This window comes from Harmonia axyridis, chromosome 7 (genome assembly GCF_914767665.1).
Source record: "Harmonia axyridis chromosome 7, icHarAxyr1.1, whole genome shotgun sequence".
In the NCBI taxonomy this organism is placed as follows: Eukaryota; Metazoa; Arthropoda; class Insecta; order Coleoptera; family Coccinellidae; genus Harmonia; species Harmonia axyridis.
In genome coordinates this window covers 18,197,071-18,217,338 of record NC_059507.1, presented here as the reverse complement: position 1 = coordinate 18,217,338, position 20,268 = coordinate 18,197,071, and the positions used below count along the sequence as shown (strand labels likewise).

Genomic DNA, 20,268 nt, shown 5'->3' with positions numbered 1-20,268 from the left:
CCCCTCCCTGAGGGCATTCCCTGCACGTCAGCACAGTCACTTCGGTTTCTCCCAGATAGGCTGTAACGGTTCGTACTTTCAACATAGCTGATATCCACTTAACAGTGGAGGGTTCTATCCCTTTCCTTTTGGCTGCATTGCATATGGAGGTATGTAGGGTATTATCAAAGGCCCCTCCGATATCACCGAACATTGCAAGCAGAATCTCCTTTGCGTTGAGGGTGCCTTCCACCTCTCTAAGAAGATGATGAAGGGCGTCTACAGTAGATCTACCCGCCCTATAAGCAAACTGTTTGCTGTGGAGTTTTACACTGCCTCGTATGTTGTTGTCAATTATTTTCTCCATGGTCTTCAGGAGAAAGGAGGTGAGGCATATGGGTCGATAGGATTTAGGCTCTGGGGAGCCTTTTCGACCCTCTTTGGGTATGAATACTACCCTCGCCTCCCTCCATGATTTCGGGATATAGCGCCTTTTAAAGCTGGCCTTGAAGAGCTCAGTTATCGGGGCTATAAGTACTTCACCTTTCTGAAGCATGGCTGGAAAAATACCATCCATTCCTGCTGATTTGAAGGGCAGAAAGCTCTTTATCGCCCTTTCAATTCTTTCTGGTGTGAATAGTCTACCAGCTTTCTGAGAATCCCACCTGATGGGGTTGTATACTTCCCCAGCGGGGGCCCCATCTTCACTGGTAATCTGCCTGGAGCCAGGAAAGTGAGTCTCTAGTAGAGCTCTTAGGCTCTCTTGAGGATCATTCGTAAATTCCCCACATGGCTTCTTTATTTGGCCAATTGGGTTTGAGTGATCCTTAGATAGTACCTTTTGAAGTCTAGCTGCTGGGGCCGTTTTATCTATTCCCTCACAGAAGCTTCTCCAGGACTGCCTTTTGGCTTTCCTGACCTCTTTGTTGTAGTTGGTCAGGGCTAGTCTGTAGGCATTCCAGCTGCCTTCTCGCTCAGCCGTATTGAAGGCTTTTCTAGCAATTTTCTTGAGGTTTTCAAGATGATTGTTCCACCAGGGGACGTCTCTGGAGATCGTTTTCTTCCTGAGTGGACAACTGTTTTCAAATGCCCTCTTCAGACATGATGTGAAGTGAGCAGAGGCGTTCTCCAGATCCTCATTGGAGCTGATGTTGTATTTCAGGCCCTTCAGATCAGAACTCATGTGGGCTATGTAAAGTTCCCAGTCTTTCTTCCTGGGTATCCTGCACTCAACATCAGCTGAAGCAGTTGCTTCAACGTTGAATTCTATTGCCATATGGTCTGACATGGATGGCTCTTCTGAGACCCTCCAGTTCTTGACCATCCCCGCAATAAAAGGTGTCGCCAGTGTAAGGTCAATTACTTCCCTTCTGATCGCATTCATGAAGGTTGGACTATTACCCACATTTACTATCTCTATGTTAGTAGAAAATAGAAAGTCAAGTAAATCCTCACCTCTATGATTTATATCTGTGCTGCCCCATACTTTGTGGTGTGCGTTCGCATCGCAGCCCAGAATCAGTTGTTTCTTCTCTATGCGGCACCATTCGATGAGGCGTTGTACTTCCTCCGGTGGTGGGCTGATGGCGTCTCCTGGAAAATATCCTGAGGCGATAACAAGCTGCCTCTTGATGTTCTCAGTTCGCACCTCAACCAATGCCGCAGCAAGATCCCTTGTCAGGAACTCTGTAAGTGGAAGACAGGTTAGTCCCCTTCTGAGTATTATTAGGGCTCTTGGACTTACTGCCTTATCGCAGTATATCGTCTGATATACTTTGTTTGGTAGGCCTCTTACTTGGCCTCCATTGATCCAGGGCTCTTGTATCAGCCCTATGTCAACATGCCTTCTAGATGTTCTCCAGCATAAGGCACTAGAGGCTGCCTTCGAGTGCTGGAGGTTTATCTGAAGGCATGTCAGACATCTACTCCTTATGAGGTAGGATGTCCGCTAGGCTTTTCGGAAGGGACCGCCGGTTTTTCTCCGTCGGACCCCCCCTTATCACGCCCTTGCGGATCAGCCCTCCCCCCAGAGCTGGTGGTCTTTTTTTTACTGATGTATACTTGATTACTTTTCTTGACTGTACATTTGTGAAATTAACTTTCCTGCATTCAAACTGTCTAAAATATCATGTTCCATTGAAACTATAGCTAAATAACTTGTTCTTTGCTGGATAGCACATTTGGGAACCTATCGCTACGTATCAACTTAAACCCAAGTGAATATCAGCCGAATTCATGCTATCATCGAACCAGATTTCTGTAATGCCGACAATGTTCAAATTGCCAGAATCTACAATCTCGGCAAAATCCCCCATCTTCGAGAATGAAGATCTAGCATTCAAGTGAGCAATAATTGAATCCTATCTGACAGTTTGTGTCTGTTATGAGTTACTCTTTGCTGACGATTTGAAGTTGTTCATAAGGGTGAGGAGCATAGAGGACTGTGTTCAACTCTAGCGTGAGCTCGAATAATTTTTGAGTTTCTGTCTTGAAAATCACCTGGTCTTGAATATTCTTGAATGTGAGGTTATCACTTTCACAAGAAATAAGTGTCCTATCAACTACACTTACTGCCTCGGTGGTGAAGAGCTTTGTAGAGTAAGCCAAATTCGAGATCTTGGAGTTATTTTCGATTTCAAACTGATTTTTGATGCTCAGGTAGAGGCCGTTGTAAATTCCTCTAATAGGCTGCTGGGGTACTTGATTCGTCAATGCCGCCCATTTAGTGATTTGAATACTCTAAGAACTCTTTACTTCTCCTTCATTTTCTCCCAATTAAATTTCGCTTCAACAGTATGGTGTCCTCAATATTTGACTTGCATAAATCGCATTGAAAGTGTTCAGAAAAGGTTTCTCAGATTTTTGAGTTTTAAATGTACTTTTTGCCTTGTTCCTGGTAATGCTGAAAACTACAATATCAGGCTTAAATTGTTCAATATGATCAGTCTTGATGATCTAAGGAAGGTTAATGATATTTTATTTTTCGTCAAACTGATTAACTTCGAGATTCATGACAGTTACCTTTTACGGCAAATCAATATTAATATACCTGATAGGAGACTGAGACGTTTTAATGTCAGATGCGCCCAGAATTCGTCACTTCAGAGAATGACTCACTTGTGTAATAACGTAAATGACTATTTTAATTTATTTTCCGCTGATTCGAATGCATTAAAGAAATCCTTGAAAAATCACTTTTCATTATTATAGTTTGATATAAGTATGTATGTTCATTTTTGAATTGGGTTCAATGGAATCGTTTTTCTTCTGTTGATTATTATATGATGAAATAAAACCTCGAATTATGTATATATTTGTGAATGTAGTTGTTGCATTTTCCCTATATTTGAACCAATAAAAAATGATGTTATAATAGTCTCACCAATACAAACTGCTCTCTGCTTCCACACAGCACCGCATAAGGATGTAAGGGAACAGGGTAAGGATTGAAATGGAACAAAATGGGACTTATACAATGCAAACTGACCTTCTAATGAACTGTAATCCGAATATATTGAAAATGTCCGTGAATGTAATCAAAACCGTTTTATTGAACACCGAAAACTTTATACTAACAAACTTTAACTTTTCTTTCCGACAACCGATACATCTCATTCATTAATCTAACGAAACATACGTCTCGATTTCCCAGAATCCGCGACGTTGCCAAAACTTAACACTACAATAATTCAAAAAGGGCTAAAACAGTAGTAGTGGACTTTAAATGGTCTGTTGTCTTCCTTGTCTGTAATAAATGAATAATGAATCGTTATGCAGAGAGAAACAAAGTTAGAGAAAAAAAAAGAATTAAATAATGAAATATATCAACGAAAATTAACGAGTAAATTGAGTGAGGAATTTAATATATACAGAAACAACATTTTCAGAGGAAAAAAATTAACTCAACTCAAATTCTTCCTCCTGTCATCAGCTTTTGGTATGAATCCAGTCCCAGATGTCCCTGGTTTGAGTTTAGACCTCAACTGTCTAGTTATATCGTCGGTCTTCCGTAATATGTTCTTGAAGTTCATGTTCATGTTCTCCCTTTGCAGTCTACTACCCGCCACGGCCTCAACGTGTTCATATTTCTCCGCCAGTTGTTTATAACGAGATACTGGAGCCGGTGTATTACGAGTACTCTTATATTTGTCTTGCTCAGATAGCTCAATGCTCCTGGTATCCAAGATCCCATCATGTGGAGTGTTTATTAAGTCTTCCGAAAAAGCTGCTTTTCCATTGATGACCAACTTCCAATCTTTTATATAGGCATTAAGCTGCTCAGATTTAGCCAGATGAAGATGCCTTCTCAGCAATTTTAATCGCTCCCGAACCTCAGGGCATAAGTCATTATTGATGAAGATTTTTGTTGATTTGAGCTTTTTTTATTTTTCAGCACAATAGATTTGTAACGGTAAGATGATAATTCAATTTTTATAGGAGGGTAATTATCTTTACTCAATCTATAAATATAATTTAATACATGATAATAATAATAATTTTATTTAATCCTTTAAGACACTACATGGTGTATAGGACAGGTCACAATAAGAAAACTTAACAACTAAGGAATCACATAAATACTCATTTACAGAATATAAACCTTTTTTCAAGAGGAGGTTCTTGATTTCTTTTTTGAACAATTTTAAATTCAAAGACTTCACAGATGGTGGCAAATGATTGTATAACTTAATATTTCGGTACAATGGAGAGCATTCAAATTTATGGGTCCTATGTTTAGGTAATAGAAAAATTTGGGTATTTCTAGTTTCATAATTATGATGACTTGATGATTTAATACATTTGTCTTCATTTTCCTTTGCGTATAGCAAGCATTTGAAAATGTATATCGAGGGTAGAGTTAAGATTCCATTCCCAATAAAGACTGGCTTACAAGATGCTAACATATTGAGGTTGAATATTGTACGTAATACTGGTTTCTGAGCTACAAAAACTCTGGAGAAGTCAGGGCTACTTCCCCAGAGCAAAATGTTATGAGACAGATGGCTATATACCAGGCTGTAGTATACACTCATTACAAAGGACCTAGGTAAAACATTCCTAATTCTAGCGATTGCAAAAACTGAACTGTTTAATTTTTTACATAACACGTCAATATGAGTAGTCCATCTTAAATTTCTGTCCACATGGATTCCAAGAAATTTAGTTGTTTCTGATGTTGTGATAGTGTTATCCCCATATTTAAAACTAAAGGTACTAACTTCATTATTTTTTATAGAGAAGTAAACGCATACAGTTTTATCAACGTTCACCATCAAATTGTTTGAGCGGCACCAGTTAACAAATTCCCACATAATAAATTCATAGGTACTCCGAAGTTCCTCAGGACTCCTGCCAGAAACCACCACAGACGCATCATCAGCATATAGCGTTATTAAGAAAGAAGTTAATTTTACAGGCAAATCATTTATAAATAATATAAATAAAAGGGGTCCTAGCACGGATCCCTGAGGAACTCCAAGACCAATATCGTGATTTTCAGAATAATTTGATCCTACTTTAACAGACATAGTTCTTTCATTCAGGTAACTACGCAACCAGTCCAGGAATACGCCCCTAAAGCCCAAATTATAGCACTTTTCGAGTATGAACTCGAAAGAAAGTGTATCAAAAGCCGAAGATAAGTCAAAAAATAGACCTGCCACGGACAGGTTCCTATCCAAACACTCGTAAACGGATTCGAAAAAATTCACACCAGCTGATTGGGTTGAATGATCGCTCCTGAAACCGTGCTGAGCAGGATGGATTATATTAAATCTATTTAGAAAACACATCATCCTGGTGAAAACTATTTTTTCGAATACTTTGGAAAACACGCTCAAAATGGATATTGGTCTATAATTCATCATTTCATTCAGATTGCTCTTTTTCAATACTAGGCAGATCTACATTGAGCAGGTTCTTCAGATTCTGGATGAATGAGGTTTCGATATACCCCAAAATGCAAGGCCAGAGACAATTATGTTGTTTTTCTCAAAGAACGCTTCATAACAGAATCTCAGCCTCTACAGATTCGATCCTACCCTACAAAGAAGATATCCTATCGACCGTCGCATTAAGGCTTCTTCTAATTTCCTGAGAGAAACTATCGGAATTAGCTTTCAAAGCAGCAGTCAGCCTCTAAAATTCCTCCCTCATTACAATAAGCTCCTGAAAATGTTCAATCACACGGAGGTGAATAAACCAGTCCGAAACAATAATAATTTATTTCAATTATACACTGGATAAATCGGAAACCGTATGGAATCTTCAACGATGAATAGTCGAAAGTCACAATGGCACTATATGAAGTCACTTTTAACAAAGCAGATCAAAAGAATCGATAAAAATACCTAAATTAGAGCAGTTCACGAATACACGTCTGCACTCTCATCCGTCTCAGATGAGACGGTTATTGTTATTCCGTTGTTGATTATATAGCAGATTGATGTGATCTGCATTCTCATTTCCTAGACTATATCTGTAATTTGTATCTAATTGAAAACATTTTCAGTCACATATGACGTATTATTATATTTAGTTTCCATTACCTTGCCTTTCTTGTATAATTTTTTCGGTGCCTAAATACTTCCTATTTGTATGTATATAAGGTTTATCTCTAAATTTTTATTATTCTTTTACGTTCAAGATATCGCATTGATTTTTGATATCAATTATTATTGGATGTACAGTGAATCCCATTTTGGGTGAGACAGCCAGGTTTCTCGCTTGTTATTTAAGATAGAGCCTTGCGGTTTTCACGTTCCTGTCCTACTTTTTGTGAAACTCAAGTTAGTCTAATCAGAATTTTCATAACTGTTTCCGTTCAAGAGATACAGGGTGATTTTGGAAATTGATACTTTTCGGACACCTCCTTTATCTCCTAAGTTATTAGAAATAATGCTGAGGTAAAAACTACGTCCGAATCAGAATTCTGCGTAGAATCCAGTGGCGTACTCAAAATTTTTTTTCGGGGTATGGTTTTGAAGATTCAACACAAGCCTATATTTTTTTTAATGGAACACCATGTATATCATTATTTCGTTGAATTCGTTATTTTTTTCCCTTCAAAATGATGTATGATACTATGTAGGTAGGATGTTCAAAAATGTAAAAAAAACACTAAAACATCAAATAATGACGATTTTTTGTTAATGGGCAATGGATTTCCCATATAAAAGAAGAATCAATAATAATAACAATAATACATAGCGATGACAGCTAGATCAGATTGATTTTTTCCCTCTAATGCCTACTTGATAAAACAATGCTCCCAAATGCAGAGTAGCCATAATAACAACAAGGATGTTTGTATCATCAATGACCTACTACTTTCAAAAATCAAAAGTAAAAATCCTCTTATTGAAACATAGGAAATTCATGGCCCATTAACAAAAAATCATCATTATTTGATGTTTTAGTGTTTTTTTTTAACATTTTTGAACATCCTATCTACATAGTATCATACATCATTTTGAAGGGAAAAAAATAAAGAATTCATAGAAGTAATGATATACATGGTGTTCCATTTAAAAAAATATAGGTTTGTGTTGACTCTTCAAAACCATACCCCGAAAAAAAATTTTGAGTACGCCACTGGATTCTACGCAGAATTCTGATTCGGACGTAGTTTTTACCTCAGCATTATTTCTAATAACTTCGGAGATAAAGGAGGGGTCCGAAAAGTATCAATTTCCAAAATCACCCTGTATCTCTTGAACGGAAACAGTTAGGCAAAATCTGATTAGACCAACTTGAGTTTAACGAAAAAGTAGGACAGGAACGTGAAAACCGCAAAGCTCTATCTCAAATAACAAGCGAGAAACCTGGCTGTCTCGCCCAAAATGGGATGCACTGTATATTGGTCTTGCTTTCATTTTTAATTTCCTGTAATTGGGTATCATACCTGTTGGAAATAAAGGCTTATTGTTATTATTATTATTCATTCGATATCATATTTGGATAGCTCTTATATTGATGGTTCATTTTGATTTTGCAAAACAAATGAGCAAAATCAAAATTTGTCTCAATGAATGTGACCTGCTTAAGTGAAACATGCTATAACTCGAGATCTTGAGTGTTCGATATGAAATAATTTTTTTTATGATTCTACTGAATACGTTTTTCAATGAATTTTTGTGAGACTGGAGAAAATGAAATAATTTTAGATAATTTGTTATATGAATGAATCTCTCTCTATCTAGTTGCATTGAGCAGCATTGCTTAATAGTGAAATTACATTCGCCGACTTATTTCGTTCGGCAACTTCTCATTGGTCCATGTCTTTTCATTGGTACTGCTACATGTCAAACATATTTAAATTCTTGCAAGAACGGTAAATCTGAGGAACGTTTGAGGTAGCTTTACTTTTACGCTGAATAATAATAATAATAATAACGTTACCAGCACTCACCCAAGTAGGTCTACCAAGAAGACGCATGAAATGGACAAGTTCGATAAATGAAACGATCATGCGCATATACTATGGAGTAACTAATATGGGAAAGGATAAAATAGGCTACCGGCAAAAGCTGTTTGCAGAATTCCACAGAAACTATCCCGAACTTCAAGTTTCTGAACAAAGAGTAGCCGACCAATACCGGGTCATATTGAGAAATAAACTTGTACCCGATGAGAGACTTGACACCATAAAAAATTAAGTCCACCTGAGTCTACAGAATAGGAACCTCACTAACAACGAAGTGACAATTGAAGAAAACTACGATTGTGCTGAAAACCAACACAACACCAATGCACAAATTAATACTGAGGAACAAAACAGCGGAGACTTGGCACTAGTAAGAGATGAGCAATGGCGGAATATACAAACTGCAACTATGGAAAACCGAGAAGAAAATCGAAGAGATCTATTAGAGCCATTATCTGTTACAATGAATAGATATTTCATAGAATTCGAGGGTACTGATCCTCTTAAACGACCAATTCCTCCTAGACTGAAGACATCGAAAAAACTCTCACATATTCTGCACAAAATGAACAAAGAGATAATTCCACCGTTTTTTTCGAATGACCAGAACCTAGAGTCATTGCATCTTATTACCTACAGTGCTCGGCGCGAAGTCAAAACCTAGAAGTGAGCAACCAGCACAGAAAAAACAGCATAACAAACCACATTGGCAAAATAGGCTAGAAGCAAAACCTAGAAGTGAGCAACCAGCACAGAAAAAACAGCATAACGAACCACGTTGGCAAAATAGGCTAGAAGCAAAAGCAACATAGCCTCCGACAAGATAAATCAAATCAAATCAAATTTTATTCCTTAGAAATATAAATACAATTTCAATCATACAAATTATTATATACCCCTCATGTGAGGATGGACGCACCTAAGAAGCAACTTGTGTTGTGCTCTCCATCTTCCATTCGGGGTGTTCAAAGATATTATAAGAACTAAATATTGCAGGACCGAGATTAAACACACTTTTTTTACATCCAAGGCAAATATTTAGTCTGATGATCCTTTGAGCAAAATATAGTAACAAAGTGACAGAAAGAGAGAGGCAGAGAGAGAGAGAGAGAGAGAGAGAGAACCCAAAAAGAAAAAAACACAAGCTGCCACTCTCATAGCCACCCCCAATCAACCAAACAAGTTGAAAAGTTCTTTATTGAGCATGATGAAAGCTTTGATTGAGCTTTTGTACACATTGAAATTTGAAATATTTCTTATGGTAACTGGTAAGAGATTAAAAAGTTTTGGGCCGTGATAGAAAACACACCTCTGTGTGTGACTCTTTTTGAAGGATGGTAGAGTCAAGCATGAACCCGTCACGAATCGTGTGAGCTTCTCCTTCTCCTCCTGAAGAACAGATTTGTTCTTGAATACCCAGAGTAAACACTGGTTTATATAGAGATCTCTTACCTTGAGTAACTGAGTTTCTCTGTACAGACATTCCGTGGGAAACAATCTCGGTGTTCTAAACAAAATTTTTGATATTATGTTCTGAGTCACCTGGAGGACATTCAGGGAATTATATAAAGGAAGGTTAACACAATTTGAAAATGGTTCTCCGTCGAGAAAACTACAAAAAATAGTGGATGCAATTATGGATCGCCATAGGCGACATGCAAACTACGACGCCAACAATGAAAGTGCTCAAGAAACTCTAGATACACTCAAACAAAAATTAAGTGTATACTCTGAACGACTGAGAAGATACAATGAGAGCTATAAACGAAATAGAATGCTTAATGAACAAACGTCAACAAAATTAGGGACTGTCAACTGTCAACACAAACTCCTTTTAGCTCCAAAGCGCGTTGGATAAGAAGAGAGGAGAAATCATGTGAGACCATAGAAAGTATGCCACATAGTGTAATAACGTCTGAAGAACTACAGGAAATATTGAACAACACTCACAATTGGAAATCTCCAGGCCCAGATGGAATTCACAACTTCTGGTTGAAGAAGTTTTGGTGTCTGCACGGCAGGCTAGTCGAATACATAAATAACATAATACATAATCCAACAGAAATGCCAACATTCTTAACATCAGGTATCACTTACCTAATACCGAAGGATTTTCAAAACACTATGGATCCATCAAAATACAGACCTATAACATGCCTACCAACAATATACAAAATCATCACATCATGTTTAGCATCTCGTATCTACAGGGTGGGCAAATAAGCGAGGTAAGCGGCTATATCTTAGGATCCACTCATCATAGAGACTTGCGGTGAAAAATTTTACCACTAAAGTGAACAAGAGAACACACTGGAAATTGTTTTGAAGTTCATACCTCTACCGCTAGGGGGCGTAATAGCTACCGTCGAGTAGAAAGATGAATTTTCCTCGAAAACGTTTCATATGATGTGGAAGAAAAAATATCATCACTATAATCCTTGGAAAATTCTCTATCTTTTAAAATTGTCACTTTCGATTTTACGACATCAAATAAGGGTAGGTGAAAGGGAGAAATCTGACTGATTGAAACGCCTGTAACTTCAGTTTGGCTCAACATTTTTGAGCAAATTAGATCTCGTCTGAAAGATAATGTCTTGTCGATTGAGGACAAAAAATACTTATGATAAATTTGTTTTTGCTGCTTTCGATAGGGGGCGCTAAGTCAGAAGTTCATTGTTTTGTTCATTTTACTCCGAAATTTCAAATGTAATGATAGGATTTTCTTAACAGAAACAGAAATTTCATCAAATTTGCATGAAAAAACCTAAAGGTCGCAAAGCGATAATTTCAGGCGTTCTGAAGTTATGGCCGAAAGAAGATATTCTTCAACTGATGCACTGCGAAATACCAAATTGTGTCTTTAGGTTCTGACAGAAACAAAAATCCCATCAAATTTGTATCAAAAAACCAAAAGGTCGCAAAGCGATAGCTTCAGGCGTTCTGGAGTTATGGCCGAAAGAAGACACAATTAATTTTTTAGTGCATCAGTTGAAGAATATCTTCTTTCGGCCATAACTCCAGAACGCCTGAAGCTATCGCTTTTGGTTTTTTCATACAAATTTGATGGGATTTATGTTTCTGTCAGAACCTAAAGACACAATTTGGTTTTTCACAGTGCATCAGTAGAAGAATATTTTCTTTCGGCCATAATTTCAGAACGCCTGAAATTATCGCTTTGCGACCTTTAGGTTTTTTCATACAAGTTTGATGGAATTTCAGTTTCTGTTAAGAAAATCCTATCATTACATTTGAAATTTCGGAGCAAAATGAACAAAACAATGAACTTCTGACTTAGCGCCCCCTATCGAAAGCAGCAAAAACAAATTTATCATAAGTATTTTTTGTCCTCAATCGACAAGACATTATCTTTCAGACGAGATCTAATTTGCTCAAAAATGTTGAGCCAAACTGAAGTTACAGGCGTTTCAATCAGTCAGATTTCTCCCTTTCACCTACCCTTATTTGATGTCGTAAAATCGAAAGTGACAATTTTAAAAGATAGAGAATTTTCCAAGGATTATAGTGATGATATTTTTTCTTCCACATCATATGAAACGTTTTCGAGGAAAATTCATCTTTCTACTCGACGGTAGCTATTACGCCCCCTAGCGGTAGAGGTATGAACTTCAAAACAATTTCCAGTGTGTTCTCTTGTTCACTTCAGTGGTAAAATTTTTCACCGCAAGTCTCTACGATGAGTGGATCCTGAGATATAGCCGCTTACCTCGCTTATTTGCCCACCCTGTACAAACATTGCGAGAAAAATAAAATAATTACAACACAGCAGAAAGGATGTTCCAAGAATGTACAAGGATCGAAGGAACAGCTGGTAATAGATTCCATCATATGCAACCAAGCCTTCAAGAAACGTAGAAATCTTTTCATGACTTATTTTGATTATAAGAAGGCTTTCGACTCACTTCCACATGGCTGGCTGAAGAAAATTTTGGAGATATACAAGATCGATCCAATTATAACTAATTTTCTAAAGCTTGCAATGGACAATTGGAAAACGAACATCGAGCTTTCCACGGCAAACATAAAAACCAAACTGATTCCAATTTAGAAGGGAATTTTCCAAGGAGACTCCTTGAGCCCTTTATGGTTCTGCTTGGCGCTGAACCCACTCTCTAAACAGCTAAACGCTACTGAAAAGGGTTTCAACATTGAAGGAAATAATAATGCTACCACCCTCAATCATTTGCTGTACATGGATGATTTGAAACTGATAACAGGCAATAAGAACCACCTAGAAATTATGGTCAAACTAGTGGAACATTTTTCGAAAGATGTAGGTATGGAATTCGGATTGAACAAATGTCGTACTCTCAGCGTAGTGAGAGGAAGAATACAAGATGAACCGATCACTCTCGCAAATGGACAGCAAATAGAAGCAATGAAGTCGGATGATCTTCATAAATATCTTGGAATGAAACAGAACCGACGAATCAACCACCAAAGAATGAAGCAAGACTTAACGACTGAGTTCATTAGGAGAATCAAAAAAATCTTAAAAACAAACCTCAACAGCAGGAACATGACGAGAGCCATCAACACATAGGCATGTTCAATTCTAACATACTCATTCGGTATAGTTCCATGGAGCAAAACAGACATCGAAAACTTGCAACATAAAATGAGAACGTTGATGACAAAAGCAAACAAGCACCATCCGAAAAGCAGCATTGAGAGGACTACACTGCCGAGAAATAAAGGAGGCAGAGGTCTTACAGACATCATGGAACTTACTAGTGGGCAGATAGAAAGCCTACGGGAATACTTCCGAGATAATAATAATAATAATAATAAAGGCCTTTATTTATAGAAATTATGATACAAAAAATGCAACAGAATTGAGGGCGAGATTTAGTTCGCGCTGTCTCAGGTATTATAACTTGAAAATAAAACCTACTAAAAGTCCCGAGACCTCACGTCTATTCTTCCGCCTAACCCTCTGTAATTGAACTAGAAACAAGATAAAAAAAAGAAAGAAAAATATGTTCAAACATAAGCCACTAACTTAAATCGAATGAGCTCACCAATGCAGTAAAACAAGCAAATCTTTGTAGAACATTCACCAGATACAGCCATAGCACAACAAAAAAAAACAAAAATTAATAAATTTTCAAGATGTTGAGTTCAAAGGAACATAATATACCAGTTAGTTATAATTAAATTGATTTACTATAAATACAATGGGTCATTACGAAAGTTGTTTAATATGTGATCAAGCAAGTACATCAGAGTTCTACAAAATACTGTGTGAAGCAGACGAATCAACACCTTTACAACTTCACAAGGAGCAATTTTCATTCAACCACCAGACAAACCAAGAAAAACTGGAAAGATGGAGAGAGAAGCACCTGCATGGAAGACATTTCAACGAGGTGAACCAGGATCATGTCGACATTGAAGCGTCGAACTATTGGCTCACATCAGGTGCAATGTACCCAGAAAGGGAAGGTTTTCTTTTAGCCATCCAAGATCAAGTAATCTCAACTAAAAATTACTGCAGGCATATCATAAAGGATCGAACTATTACTGACGATCGATGCCGATATGGGTGTCCAACAAATGAGACAATACAACATATCACGGGAGGATGTCAAATGTTTGCAGGAAATGAATATAAAGAGAGACACGATGCAGTATACGAAAGATACTACACCAAGAATTGGCAACCATATTAAAACTAATTCATTCTGAAAAAATACCATATTACAAGTACCGACCGGAGACCATCCTGGAAAACGAACGCTATAAGCTGTACTGGGATCGTACAGTTTTGACTGATAAAACAGTCCCTCACAATAGACCAGATATATCACTAGTCGATAAACATCAAAAGAGAGCATTACTCGTTGACGTAGCAATACCAAATAACAACAACCTGCGTCAAAAGGAGGTCGAAAAAATTTCAAAATATAGGGACCTCGAATTTCAGATAAAGCGCCAGTGGGGAATCATATCAACGAAAACTATTCCAATTATCATCTCAACAACTGGAATAGTGCCCAAAAATCTCAAGAGGAATATCAAGCAACTGGGACTTAGTGAGTATATATGTAATATAATGCAAAAAGCTGTTCTTTTAGGTACTGCAAGGACGGTGAGAAAATTCCTAGGAAGCGAAGGACAGGTCCAAGGATCACGTGTAAGAGGACCAGAAGTTCGACGAGAACCAGAGGGACCACAAGGACCGGACACGACCGAGCTCTACCCTTCTGATATTTTAAATATCTGGGATTGAGTGAATGTTCCTCTTAGCGAGGAGTGAGAAGCCGACGGCGAGGAGAAATCCTACGCGTATAGGCAAAAGTTGGGGATAACGTTTATTCACTTCTAAAGAGATATAAAAAAATACATTTTTGTACCATCATAGATTGAATATGGAATGGAAGGGAGTAGGTAAACTTTGACAGTCACGAGAATGTCACGTGGTACAAACCTCTCTTAACTTTAAGAGCTTTGCGATTCAATCAATTTTTCGTTCAACAATCATGAAAACTTCTGTAATTTCTTTTAAAAGATATCGTGATTAATAAAAGGAAGAAATTTTCAGAAAAGATTAGGGAATATCTGAGTGTAAGTAAACATTGTCGTCTGTCAGCGATTCACTCCACATATTTTCTGAATGAATGCTTACTCTTCATAATTTTTTTCATCCCTGTATATAAAAAAACGAACTGAGTACGGCATTTCAACATAGGAATCTAGTTACAACAAAGAAAAATGCTACAATCGGCAGAAAGGTTCAAGAAAAAATGAATTACAAACTTCGTTGAGTCTGGTCTGGTCCCCTAATTGTGCCTGCGTATATATTAAGATTACAATGAAGTATGTCAACATTGCAATGAACTCTTCGAAACATCGGCTCATCAATTTACTCGAAAATTTCCTTATTCCCTGCAGAGAACATAGACTCCTTTGAATTGAGGTGGCTGGAGGTTGGCCCTCGATAGCGCTCCTGGAATTAACCTTGCTGTACGTTGACCTTCCACTTTTGGATAGAAGTATTCTTTGCTGAAATGATCACTGCATATAATCACAGTGTTTGTTAATTGAGATTGTGAGAGGTGAAGAATATAAAGCCATTCTGTTCATATTTCTACATTCTTTGGTAATCTTTGAAATTTTCAATGTTGAAAAATTCTTTCGGTGTATAATCGAATATTGTCTATGCTCCTGTGATATTATAACTGGTAATCCGATAGCTATTGGCGTTCATTTAGATTGCTCTATTAATCCTTATTTATTTGTGCCTATATGAAGTGAAAAATGTTTCGGCGTTGTAACCTTTTTGTTATTATTCAAAATGCCCCAGTCGTTTGTTTCGAGTCGTGGTTCTGATTTCTGAATTCACCACAATGGAAGAGTCAAGAACCCATGTCGATCAAACACATCTTATATTCACACAAGTATTTTTCAATTTTAATTTTTAAAATATCTTGTGCCAAAAAAAATCACATGAAATATTTTACAAAATAGAAAAAATATATACAGGGTGTTCCAAATTAAGTCGGCACCATTGCCAACTCCGTTATTATTGATGCTACGATGTCGGATATATGGGCAAACTGGTAGCATTTTTAGTGGCCTTCTCGACTCCGAAAACAAAAGAAAAATTGACATTCGCGTTGTAATAATATTTCATAAAATTATATGTTTTTCAATGGAACACCCTGTATTTCTTCATGCATTTCGATTCGTAATAACATTCTCAACAACAAAGCTCATGTTACCTTTCTTCCTTAAGTGGAAAATGAGCGACTCATTTGGAAATATTTATTCTTTCTTTTTACAAATAATTTCTTTGTTTTGGCGAATAGAACCTCATGATTGTCCAAACACCTATTTTTTGTACTCATACGAATGACAATATTTTGTTACTAATAGCAAAATAATACAGTAAAAAGAAATAATTGTGCTTGGATGTGAACTCGTAAAATACGTGATCATTATGTCGCACCACTCAATTGATACCACTAAGCTATTTGGTATATATATTCTTTTGAGAAAGAGCAATACAAATTATTAATTTCAAACAATCAAGCATATGTGTCGATGATTCTCAGTATTAGCAGAGGAAATGTAACGTGGCATCATGCATTTCAACGTATGATACAAGAGAACAGATAAGAACCTCAGCAAAAACTCTGTCTCCCCGTATCGGTGTAGTGACTGGTTTATGTAAACGTTTACAGAATAAGCTGACATAATTTATATTGAAGGACTCCCTTTTCAACCAAAACTAAATTTTCTTCATCCTCTCTTTTCGGTTGACGACTCTATAATTTCCAATTGGATCCTAAAACAAAAAAAAAGAAGCAGAAAGGAGTACTAAATATTAGTTTTCATTATATCGATTTGAAGTTAACGACCCAATCTAAAAAAGAAACTGAAACTGAATGGATAGTTTGGAAACCACCATGAAATTTATAAATCGGATAATTATTCACCAAGTGGTCAATGGTTTCTTCTCCACCACACTCACATAGTGGGCTATCAATAGAATGCCATTTGAAGAGGGTACTATTACAACGACCATGACCAGTTCTAAGTCGATTTAAAATACACCAAATTTTCCTAGGAAGATTGAAACCTAGAACTTTTTCTGAAGGATCAACGGTAAGACTTTTGATGAAGACGTTAAAAGAAGTCCATCCCGAACGCCAAATTTCCTTGTCGCTTTCATTGGATTGAAGGAAGGTTTGCGTGATTTCAATCTAGCAGTTCTAGAATCTTGGAAATGAGTTCGGTTAGAAATGAAATTTATCCCAACATTTCTTGACTGCAACCTGTCTACGAATATGAGGCGGAACTATGTGTGATAGCACCGGTAACCAATGTAAAGGTGTAGATCTAATAGCTATTTGTTATCAATATACAAAACGATAATTTCCGTCTTAAAGCCATTTCGCTAGCCGCAATTATTATGTGAATCAATAGTGTCAATATAATGACCCAAATATGTGTCCAACAAGAAGGCGGTGTTTTTAAACAATTACAGTCGAACCTGGATAAGGGAGAGTTCAAGGGACCGCAAGGTTTGTTTCGCTTATGGAGGTTTCTCACTAACCCGAGTTTCTAGCTAATGAAGGTTTCTAAGTTACCATTATCACTCATAGAGGTTGAATAAAAAAATGTAAAACATGTATGTATGTACATATGTGTAATGTATTTCATTCTACTTACAAATAGGAAAAAAATCTCACACATTTATTCAAAGAAATCTTTAATTTTCTTCTTACAAATACATAGTAAATAATGAATCTTACACATCTTTTAAAAAAAAATCTGTTGTTTTTTCTTACAAATAAAAAATAATGAACCTCGCACATCTATTTAAAAAAATCTGTTATTTTCTTCTGTTTTTCCGTATTCAAATTGTGAACATGCTTTTCTAATTCGTAAATATTATCGAATATTGTTTTATCAACAACCGCAGAGTATTCAAAAAATTTGTGTATATTCTCCAGTGCAATTAAAATTTCTTGCTTCTTTGGAATGTTTTTTACTTCTGTATCCAAAGTCTGCAATTGGTCGGCTTCATCTTCACTGTCATTTCCGTCAGTACACGTTGTAGCGAAATTGTGCACGATATCGTCATCGGTAAATTCTCCAGCGGTAGCCAGGAGGTCGTCAACTTGTACAAAGTCTTCAAAGGTTGGCGTTAACACATCACCAGTATATTCGTGACACACAAGCTTGGCCCAATCCTCATTGCTAGGTCCAGCTTCAACTTCATTATCCTCAGGTATAAATTCCTGTTTATCTGTGCTGATACAAAATCCAGCCTTCTCGAAACAGTTCTTGACAGTAACGTCACTTACTTTGTACCATGCTTTCCTTGCAAATTTCATGGCTAGGAGTACGTCAATATCATGGTTATTGCTTGCTTCGAGACACGTAAGGGTGTGTTGAACAACTTCTCTGCGGTAAAAGCGTTTGAATGTGTGAATGATACCTTGATCTAAAGGTTGAAGTTGACTGGTGGTGTTGGCAGGCAAAAACATGACTTTTACGTTTTCGAATGTTGGTAAGTCATTGTGGGCAGCACAGTTGTCAATGAAAAGCAGGATTTTTTTGTTTTTCATCATCATTTTCTTGTCGACGTTTTTCAACCAATCCTTGAATAATATCTTGGTCATCCAAGCTTTTGTGTTACTTGCATAATCAACAGGTAAAGTCTTGACACCTTTGAAACATCTAGGTCGTTTTGATTTCCCTATCATTAAAAGAGGTAGCTTATCAGTACCGGTCATGTTAACGCATTGAAGAATAGTAAGACGTTCCTTACTTTGTTTACCTCCATGACATTTTTCGCCCTTAAATGTGAATGTTTTATCAGGAAGACACTTGAAGAATAGAGGTGTCTCATCCGCATTGTAAATGTCGTTTGGATCATACCCCTTCAAGAGACTTGGCAGTTCTTCAGTCCATCGGTTACACACGCTTTGGTCTACAGATCTACTTTCTCCAGCGGCTTTTTTGAAAGCTATATCATGACGTCTTTTAAAACCTTCTAACCAGCCATTACTAGCCGAAAAGTTCTGATATCCCAATCTTGTGGCAAAGTCTTTAGATTTTTGTTTCAACAGGGGTCCATCTATGGGGATGTTCTTGTTAAGGGTTTGTTTGATCCATTCTAAAAGGCAGTTTTCAATGTCGGGGAACTCGGAATGTCGACTCCTCTTAATATTTCCGTGTCCTTCAGAGCACTGAGACTTTAAAGAGTCTCTTGACTTGATAATTTTATAATAGGTTGATTCTGGTAGACCAAACTCACTCTGAATTTCATTACGCGATTTTCCACACTCAAACGCATTCACGATCTTAAGTTTTTCACTCAGAGATAAAACTCGGATTTTTCTTTTAGACATTGCGCTAGACTTAAGCTTTCTTAGCACTTGATGTCAACTGGGGTAAGGTAGTTACATCGATTGTATCAAAAGTGAGGGCCAGATTTCCACAAAGACAATGTTAGGTAATTCCCCGAAAACATGTGTTTATGTTTTCGGGGAACTACCTCCATGCCAGACTCTCGCTTATAGAGTTATAGACAAATAGCAGTCTTAGTTATAGAGGTTCGAACACAAATATATCTGGCGGTTCACGACTTTCTCTTATAGAGGCTTCTATTTCTCACACATAGAGGTTTTAGGGGCTAAAAATGACGGGACCAGGCAATTCCACTCACTTAAAGAGTTTTCTCGCTTACCCAGTTGTCACTTACACAGGTTTGACTGTACTCGATATTATATAGCGCTATATCAAATCCGTTTATTCAATTCAATTTTCAATTCAATTCAATTTATTCACCATAAAATGTTACAAACAATTAACACCACATACACTCGTACAACGAGTCTTCATCTTCAACCTAACCATACAAAAAAAAAAAAAAAACAAAAAAACAAATCAAACGAGTGTATCATCGGTAAAATGACCCACACTAGAAATGAAAGAAATCATGTCTGTGTCGTGAATCATTCACCACATAATATAATACAGATGCATAAATCTGAATGGAGCAGATGAGGAGCCCGGAAACCGCCCCAGACAGCCAGGCGAAAAAGCGCCCCGCCATTAGACTACACGTAAAAGATCAGTAGTAGGAAGTTTGAGAAAGACCTTCTTTAATTGAATTCTATGGTTTCATGATATCCAAAAATGTATTATAGTTCTTTTGGATGTATTTTTTGGTTTGTATACTAAACTGTCGTTTATTATTAATCAATGATTTTATATTAATAGGAAGTTTGTCGTAAAACTTAGGTGCAAAGTATGTTACTATTCGTTGAGTGTGTGACTTAATGTACAGATGGGTTCGCAATAAAACTGATCTGGTGGTGTGGTGCGCA

General features: G+C 37.0%; 2 protein-coding genes across 6 annotated transcripts in view; one reads left to right on the top strand and one right to left on the bottom strand.

Annotated features, from left to right (window-relative positions):
* LOC123684840 (probable phosphorylase b kinase regulatory subunit alpha) overlaps nucleotides 1-20,268 on the top strand; it is a 137,916-nt gene that overhangs the window by 109,950 nt on the left and 7,698 nt on the right. The window lies entirely within an intron of this gene.
* LOC123684842 (tigger transposable element-derived protein 6-like) lies at nucleotides 17,623-20,052 on the bottom strand. Its single transcript, XM_045624315.1, has one exon. The coding sequence runs from the start codon at nucleotides 19,285-19,287 to the stop codon at nucleotides 17,746-17,748; it is 1,542 nt and encodes a 513-aa protein (XP_045480271.1). The 5' UTR covers nucleotides 19,288-20,052; the 3' UTR covers nucleotides 17,623-17,745.